The following is an 8,927-nucleotide window of genomic DNA, read 5'->3' as shown; positions in this document are numbered from 1 at the left end:
TAATGATTCCCGGATCCGAACAACATACATCAGATAAAGAGAGAGAAAGAACAGTTAGATCATTTGATGTGGGTGATAGGGTATCAGCCCGTGATTTTATGTCCAATAATGAGAAGTGGAGGTTTGGAAAAATATTAGAGAAAATAGGCACACTCCATTACAAAGTACAATTAGACGACGGAAGGGTATGGAAACGACATATAGATCAGTTGAGCCCCGGACCAGGAATGCAGTGGGAGGAGAATAATCTTAACTCACAGCAAAGAATATCCTTCGATATGTACCCTCCAATAACAGAAAACAATATACCCCAAAACATCAGCACAACGAACCAACGAACAAGAGACACACCCCTAAACGAGACTCCAACAGATAGCACAGAATATTTACGTAGATCAACAAGAGTAAGGAAAGCGCCTCAAAGGCTAAATCTATAATTTCCTTAGGGGAGGAGAGTTGTTATATCCATTATTGTAGATTTAAAATTAGATTATAGATAAGATTAGATTAGACTAGATTATAGCATATTATAGCATGTAACTGTACGGAGAGAAATGAGAAATAAAACCCGGCACTTCTCGTTGAGCCTTGCAAGTGAATGGATGGTGTGATTATAACAGTCCTATTGCAACCTAGGACCTGCTAACAGGAGATCATTTAAGCTGTGACCTGTCCTGCATTTACAAGATGCATCAAACACCACTCGGCATTTAGTTGTAGTACTATCTGCTTTCCACACAGAATGATGTGGAAGATAAAAACATGGTGTATTTTCTTTTAACTCGTCTTTGTCATACAGGCAAACCTTGCTCATATGTCCTAACTCTAAATACTCAGACATCAACCTTTATATGCTTCGCTCAACTTCGCATCATTCCTCATACGACGTTCCAACGCAGTAAACCGTTTCTTACCTACTGGTCGTGAATCTCCCAGCTTGTGCATAAAATTACTGACCTTTGGAAGCTGAACGATGTATCTTCCCTCTTCTGTTCGTTTGGTAGATTCTTGGTACCATCTCTCGCATTCCTGGTCATCGCTGGAAGGAATTCGATCTTCAGGTATAGCTTCCAAACTCACCAGTTTCTGCAACAAGCTGCTCAAGTCTTCTTCTTCATTGATGCAGGAACATGCCATCTGGTTGCTCATGCTGGTATCATGCTGATTCTCTTCTTTACCGCTGACTATCCAACCAAAGCTAGTCTCCAGTAACTTAGGCAAATGTGGGGCAATACGTAACTGCCCTTGTTGTAACAGCTCAGCAAACAGCTCTCCTCCAATCAGCATATCAATCTTTGGCTACCAGAATAAACGGTAGACCATTTTTGTATTTTGAGATTGCCAAGATTTATTTAACTTTGTCGAATGTGGTTTACAAAATTCGATGTGGCTTGGAGAAGAGAATAAAAGAAAAAGAGAGCGCGTGTAGTGTTCGCTGGGTTTTTATAAAACGCTGAGACGGAAGTCTCTTGCGCGGCCTCGTGGCTTATGTCAACTTGACATATTCTGTTAATCCGTGCGCGGTGTATGTCAGGCTGACGTTTCTTCGATAATCCGTGTGCGATGTATACAGCCGGAGGTCAGCTCCGAACAGTGGTAGAGCCACACCGTGGTCGCCACAGTACTCCCCCATCAGACTGGTGTTACCGGAAACGAAGCGGGATAATGACGCGACGCTGTGAACGAGTGACACCGGTCGAGAAATCGTTCGGAGATGACGTTGTATCTGGTGGCGGTGGGGCAGGTGGTGGCGGCGTTGACTGTGACACGGGTGTCGGCTCTTGTAGCGAATAGCAGGGCTTCAGGCGGTCGATGGAGATGTTGGTCGATCTACCGTTGATTTGGATTTGGAACGACTTACCGGAACGCTGTAACACCTCGTAGGGCCCTTGATATGGTGGCGTAAGGGCGGGGCGTACGGTGTCGTTGCGGACGAAAACGTGGCTGCATGTCTTCAGGTCCGCGTGGACAAAGGAAGCTCGTTTATCGTGCCAGGCGGTCTGCGTAGGTCGAATGTTGTCCATAGCCTTTCTCAGCGTTTGCGTAAACTCGGTCGTGTCGGGAAGATTCGTCTGTGGGCTGCTGCAGAAAAACTCGGCCGGAATTCTCAGCGTGCTGCCGTAAACGAGTTCTGCTGGGGAAGCTTTGATGTCTTCTTTGAATGCCGTCCGCAATCCAAGTAGGATGATAGGCAGGTGATCGGCCCAGTGAGTAGAATCTCTGCTACAGATGGCTGCTTTCAGGGTGCGATGCCAGCGTTCGATGAGACCATTGGCCTGAGGATGATAAGCTGTCGTTCGCAGGTGTTTGGTGCCCAGCGCTCGGGTGAGCTCGGCGAAGAGGGTCGACTCAAACTGCCTCCCTTGGTCAGTAGTGATGAAAGCCGGGACGCCGAAGCGGGCTATCCAACCGCTAAGCAGGGCTGACGCTACCGTTGGTGCTGCGATGTCGGTGATGGGAATAGACGAGTGAAACGGTCGATGATGGTGAGGCAATAGCGGTAACCGTTGCTTATCGGGAACGGCCCAACGATGTCCAAATTGATGTGGGCGAATCTGGTGTCTGGTGACGGGTATCGTACGAGTGGGCTGTGTGTGTGACGATGGACCTTCGTTGTTTGGCAGGCCAAGCAGCTGCGGACGAATTCTCTGGTGTCTCGGCGAATGTTCAACCAGATGAATCTCTCGGTCATCAGTCGAATGGTGGTTCTCGCGCTGGGATGGCTCATGCTGTGGACGGCACGAAGTAGTTGTTGTCGATAAGGTCTCGTGACGTACGGGCGGATGATGCCGGTAGGACAGTCGCAAAACAGTGTCTTGCTGGTGCCAGGAATTGAAACGCGTTGAAGGACCAGGTCCGTCCTGATTTTACCGCTGAGGATGTCAGTCAGTTCGGGATCGCGGGACTGGTCTTCGGCCAATTCGTTGAAGTCGATGGTCGAAAAGGACTGGATTGTTTCGATACGGGACAGTACGTCGGCGGTGACGTTCTCCTGCCCTTCCACGTGACGGATGTCGGTAGTGAACTGTCCGATGAAGTCGAGGTGTCGTGCTTGCCTTGGAGATGCTTTGTCAAGCGACTGTTGGAACGCATAAATCAGTGGTTTGTGATCCGTATAGATGTGAAACGAGCGTCCTTCCAGGTGGTGACAAAAGTGTCGGACTGCGAGGTACACTGCTGTCAACTCGCGGTCGTAAGTGGAGTATCTACGTTGCGCGTTGTCGAATTTCTTGGAGAAGAATCCAAGCGGTTGCATCTGCCCATCGACGACCTGGTGTAGTGCGGCGCCGGCGGCGAAGTCAGAAGCGTCACACCAGAGAGATAGCTCCGCCGATTGCACAGGGTGCGCAAGCAAGGCGGCTTGGGCAAGTTGCTGTTTGCTGTCTTCGAAGGCTGCGTCGGTAGCGGGTGTCCAGGAAAGCGGTGTTTTGTCGCGCCGCTTATTGCCGGGTATCATGTCCAATAGTGGCGCTTGTGCTCGTAGGGCATGAGGGATGAAACGTCGGTAGAAGTTTGTCATGGCCAAAAACCTCTTCAGCTCCATAACGGTGGTCGGTTTCGGGTACTGACGTATAGCTTCCACCTTATCTTCTAGCGGCCGGATGCCTTCGGCGGTGACGCGGTGTCCTAAAAAAGAGATTTCTAGCTGGGCGAACTCACATTTCGCCAGGTTAATGGTTAGCCCGTGTTGCGTGAGGCGATTGAAAAGCTGTCGCAGATGGTCTCGGTGTTCCTCCGGTGTCCTCGAGGCGACTATGATGTCATCGATGTACGGGAATACGAAGTCGAGCCCGCGTAGGACGTTGTGGATCAGTCTCTGGAACGTTTGGGCCGCGTTTCGCAACCCGAAAGGCATAGTGGTGTATTCGAAGAGTCCGAAGGGAGTGATGATCGCCGTCTTGGGAATGTCGTCCGGATGGATGGCGATTTGGTGGTATGCCTTCTGTAAGTCCACCTTCGAGAAGATGGTCTTCCCTTCCAGCTGCATGGTGAAATCGTGCAGATATGGCAACGGATACGGTCGGGGTTGGTGCGTGCGTTGAGAGCACGGTAATCGCCGCAGGGACGCCAGGTACCATCCGCTTTACGCACCATGTGCAGCGGGCTGGCCCAGCTGCTGCTAGACGGTCGGCATATCCCGAGTTGTACAAGGGACTCAAACTCTGCTTTGGCTGCTGCATATTTGTCCGGTGGTAGACGCCGTGAGCGGGCGAACGTTGGCGGGCCCGTGGTCTCAATGCGGTGCACTACTTCAGACGGAGTTTTCGTTCGGGGTGAGTTCGTAATGAGGTCGGGGAACTCATTTAGAAGGTCAGCTACGGGAGACGACGTGTCACATACCTTGACGGTGGACTGTCGGGTTGTGTCCGGCTGGCCGGCTACGCGGAGGTTAGATTGCGCGTCAACTAAACAGCGATGGCGTAGATCTACAAGTAAATGGTAATGGCGCAGAAAGTCCGCTCCTATGATGGCAGAGCTTACGTCCGCGATAACGAAATTCCACAAGAAAGGACGGCGTAAACTAAGATCAATTGTACGGAGGGACTCACCATATACCACTATCGGCGACCCGTTGGCTGCATATAGCCGCATCGTAGACGGCTTTGTGGGGATGTAGTTAGCTGATTTCGGGATGACGGAAACATCAGCGCCAGTGTCGATAAGGTAGCGGTGTTGTGTTTTGCGGTCGAAGATCACCATCCGGTTGCTGACAGGTAAGATGGTGTTCACTTGCGATCCGATGTTCCCGGCGCATCCTCATGCTGATGACGGCGGTTGACCCGAGCTCGGAGACACGGGGGCTGGATACGAGCAAGGCTGTCGGCAGGATCGTGCTGTCCTTCCAAAACGGCGATGGTAGTAGCACTGTCCATCGGTGGCGTCAGTGGCACGACGCGGCGGTGTCGGTGGCTGTGAACGAGGGTGAGCCCGGAAGCGGTCGCTTTGGCGGCACTGTCGCATGAACTCGTTGAGCTGGCGGCTAAGGTCGTCCACTTTCCGCGTCATTTGTGCTTCGAAATCATTCGTCGAGCGTACCTCGGCCATGGTGTTGCAAGCGCTGGTCGTGGCGAGAGGTGAAATGCATTCCATTATAGCGTCGGCGACTGCGGTCTTGTCTGCTGTCGCTCCTTGTGCGGCGATAACGGCCGACTGCACGTGTGGAGGTAGCTTCCCGATCCAGAGGTCCACCAGGAGCGATTCGGTAATCGTATCGCCAGCGGCACGACGCATCTCCGCAAGTAGCTGGGACGGTTTGCGGTCTCCTAATTCGGTCGCGTACAACAACCGATTTAGTCGCCTGCGTTGAGATTCGCTATAATGTGCGAGGATGGTTTTTTTCACGAAATCGTATCGGTTAGTCGCAGGCACGTTTCCTAGTAGCGGTTGTAACTCCGAGAACAAACGAAGAGGTATCTGGGCCATCACTATATGGAAACGTCGGCTGTCCATTTTCGCGGTGATACCGGACGCTGCGAACCAATGTTCTAAAGCGCAGAAAAACGACGGTAGGTTGTTGATGTCCATCTCCGGTACATTCAGTCGTATGGCGTGGCATGTGTCCACTTGGCGCTCTGCGGTGGGCTCCATCGTAGGTGCTGCTGCAGCCGCGTCGGTAACATCGGCCGGTCTCATCTCAGTCGCCTCTGGGACAAGCGGTAATGCTAGGGAAGCGCGCTGCCGGTCGGGGCTGTGTTGCATCATCTTTTACGCCACGTATAAAATCGTGGTTTTGCTGCACGGTGCTTTGAAAACCCGAAATGGCGCTGTAGGGTTTCGAAGAAAATGGCGCTGTCTGCTCGTACACAATGGCGCGCTGAACTGATTGACACAAAATGGTGCGCTGTACCAACACGAATAAAATGGCGTCGCGGTGTCGGAAAATGGCGTGTCGCGTATGACGATGTCGCTTGCACTGGCCGGATTGACGGCGTATTTGGACTTACCAGAACGACGGCGTAATTGGTTCGAGCCAGATCGTTGGTACGGGTCGCTGGTTTCACAGGCGCAGACAGCTGAGGGCACGTGCCGGATCGATGAGGAAGGCTGCTGGCTATGTGGACCGGAACGTTGGCGCGGTGAGCGGGGTCGTACGCTGAAGCGTCGGCGTGGGCTGCTAGCTACACGGGCCGGATCGTCGGCGTAAGCTGCTGGTCGCGCGGGCCGGATCGTCGGCGAAAGCTGCTAACAACACGGGCCGTAACGTCAGTGTACTTCGTAGATCGTAAGGCGATGTTTCGATGGTTACACGGGCCGGAACATCGGCGGAGTGTGCAGGTTGCACAAGCCGGATCGTCGGCGGTGTTCGCAGGTTACACGAGCCGGAACATCGGCGGAGAGTGCAGGTTGCACAAGTCGGATCGTCGGCGAGGTTAGCTTGTTACACGGGCCGGAACATCGGCAAGTGTGCTGGTCGCACAAGCCGGATCGTCGGCGTGAACTGCTGGTGTAACCGTTGGGGTGCTCTTTCTCTCTCTCTCTGCTCGTCGATCTGCTTCCGTGGAGGATCAGTCAGTCACTGGCTGCCAGGTCGTGGATCCTGTGGACACTTCACTGGCACAATTTTCACTCGCGGCGATAAAAATGTTCGGTCGGGCGACGCACACACGCACTCACGGAATACACGCACTACGCACACACTCACAATGAAACCACACGCACTCGCGTCGAAATATTCGCACTCGCGATAACAAAAGAATTTTTTTTTTTTGGCAATCACGTCGGGGTCACCAGTTTTGGCTACCAGAATAAACGGTAGACCATTTTTGTATTTTGAGATTGCCAAGATTTATTTAACTTTGTCGAATGTGGTTTACAAAATTCGATGTGGCTTGGAGAAGAGAATAAAAGAAAAAGAGAGCGCGTGTAGTGTTCGCTGGGTTTTTATAAAACGCTGAGACGGAAGTCTCTTGCGCGGCCTCGTGGCTTATGTCAACTTGACATATTCTGTTAATCCGTGCGCGGTGTATGTCAGGCTGACGTTTCTTCGATAATCCGTGTGCGATGTATACAGCCGGAGGTCAGCTCCGAACAGTGGTAGAGCCACACCGTGGTCGCCACAAATCTTATCACTACGGAAAAATGCTGGATCTGCTAAAGTTACTCCTACCGGCATATTCCACCTTTCCGTGTTTTTCGTGCGAAAAGGAAAATCCGATGTCACCTTTGGTAGTACCAACCAATCAAGCGTTGCGGCAAACTCAGCTACACGTGACTTGACGATTGCTGTCACAACGGATACAGCCCGTACTTCTACCGCTGCGATTCCCGATAATGGTCTTGCAAGTCGTCGTTTTCTCAGTCTCAACTGCTGCACTAATTGCACACTGATAAAATTTGACTGGGAACCTTGATCTAATAATGCTCTAGCAATCATCTCCTCGCCATGTTCATTGCACACTAAAACTCGTGCTGTCGACAACCAGACCATCTGCTCCTTGGCAGCTTTTACATGCGTTGTAGCGTTTATAGTTTCTTCTCGACTTGGTGGGGTTGGAAAGGCAATACGATTACATAATAACATATGATGACGTCCCTTGCACTTCTCATATCTTGTTGATGAACGGCAGAAAATAGATCGATGATTTTTAGTCAAGCAATTGAAGCATAGTGCATTCTTTTTGACTACTTCCTGGCGTTCTATTCCTGAGAGCCGCTCAAATGATGGACACCTTGCTACTGGATGATCACCCTGGCATACAATGCAACATTTTGTAACGGCTATGTGTGCTTGGCTCGCACATACTAAAGTTGCGTTCGGTTTCGTTCCCTTCCCCCAGGACAATCGCATGGCAATCGGATTGAAGGCGCAACATTTTCCATACAATCCGCAGTGTTGCGTTTTCTTCGCGCCAACTTTGCCTGTATTTTCAATGAGCCAAGCGATTTTACCCCCTCCTACACGCGTTGTATCCTACAGCACGCTTGTCGCGGCAACGTTCACCACATACACACACATCTCCACACTCAGCGTACGACATCTTCCCTGTTGCTGTTCTGGACTCAGACAAAATTTGTGTTTCTACACTTATTGTTCAAAAAAGTAGAAGCTCTTAGGATCTGAATTTACAAACAAATATCAAAATGTTATGTTCTGCTAATGATATTGCACTAAATTTAATTGAACTACATTAAGTTTTTACATATCTTTCGTAAAAGTTCGGCAGAGTATGAAAACGTCGTTACAATTTGTCATGAATAACTTAAATTTTAAGATTTTCGCACATAAAATTATGACGCGCGCTGTGCATGTGCCTGCTGAATTCTTTTATCTGTCTCGCTTCTACACATGTGTGCATTACCGCTGTCATCCAGTTGAAAACTTTGTTGTGATTCGTATTAGTGTTGATATTTTTGTTATCTAAGGAACCTTTGATTTGCAATTTAGATCATCAAATAGTATAGATTTATCATTTCATGAGCAACATAATACCGCCAGTACCTCAGTGTTGTGATCTAACGAGTATTTAATAATTGAAATTGTAGAATGCAATAGCAGTGACAGAGAGGGACAGCATGTACAAGTAGGGAGAATAGGTTGACAGTTGTTATTGAACCACCGCCGAAGACGGGCGAATAAATATTACACCGAACCAGAACTCTACAATTGGCGCAGTCGGTACGATTTTTTGTTGGTGGTGTGTAAAACGTGCAGATAAGAGATGATGGAAAGAGTGAGTCTGGGAAAAAAAGTTGTAGCACGTAGCGTTTTACGAAAGAAAGGAACGGAAAGAAAGGAAAAGGTGAGTTCGGCAAAATCCCGAAGCATTGTCCCAAACGTGGAAAGTAAATGACAGCCATGTTGCGTACCCAATCAACAAAACTGACGCTTACTAACAGAACCCAACAAACATTTTAATATGTAAGAGCGAGAAAGCATGATTATTTTTGCTGACCGGGAAAAGAGAATGAGAGTTTGGTTTGAAATC

General features: G+C 49.8%; 1 protein-coding gene across 1 annotated transcript; it reads right to left on the bottom strand.

The window, feature by feature from the left end:
- Window positions 1-4,758: 4,758 nt before the first annotated feature.
- Window positions 4,759-5,634, bottom strand: LOC121601072. Its single transcript, XM_041929874.1, has one exon. It carries the CDS (start codon window positions 5,632-5,634, stop codon window positions 4,759-4,761), a length of 876 nt encoding a protein of 291 aa, XP_041785808.1.
- Window positions 5,635-8,927: the final 3,293 nt, after the last annotated feature.

The sequence above is a fragment of the Anopheles merus genome, unplaced genomic scaffold (genome assembly GCF_017562075.2).
Source record: "Anopheles merus strain MAF unplaced genomic scaffold, AmerM5.1 LNR4000022, whole genome shotgun sequence".
In the NCBI taxonomy this organism is placed as follows: Eukaryota; Metazoa; Arthropoda; class Insecta; order Diptera; family Culicidae; genus Anopheles; species Anopheles merus.
This window is presented reverse-complemented; position numbering and strand designations above follow the sequence as displayed.

Bases quoted from the DNA above. Each gene is read 5' to 3' on its own strand.
- LOC121601072 (XM_041929874.1), bottom strand. From the start codon at position 5,634: ATGAGACCGGCCGATGTTACCGACGCGGCTGCAGCAGCACCTACGATG.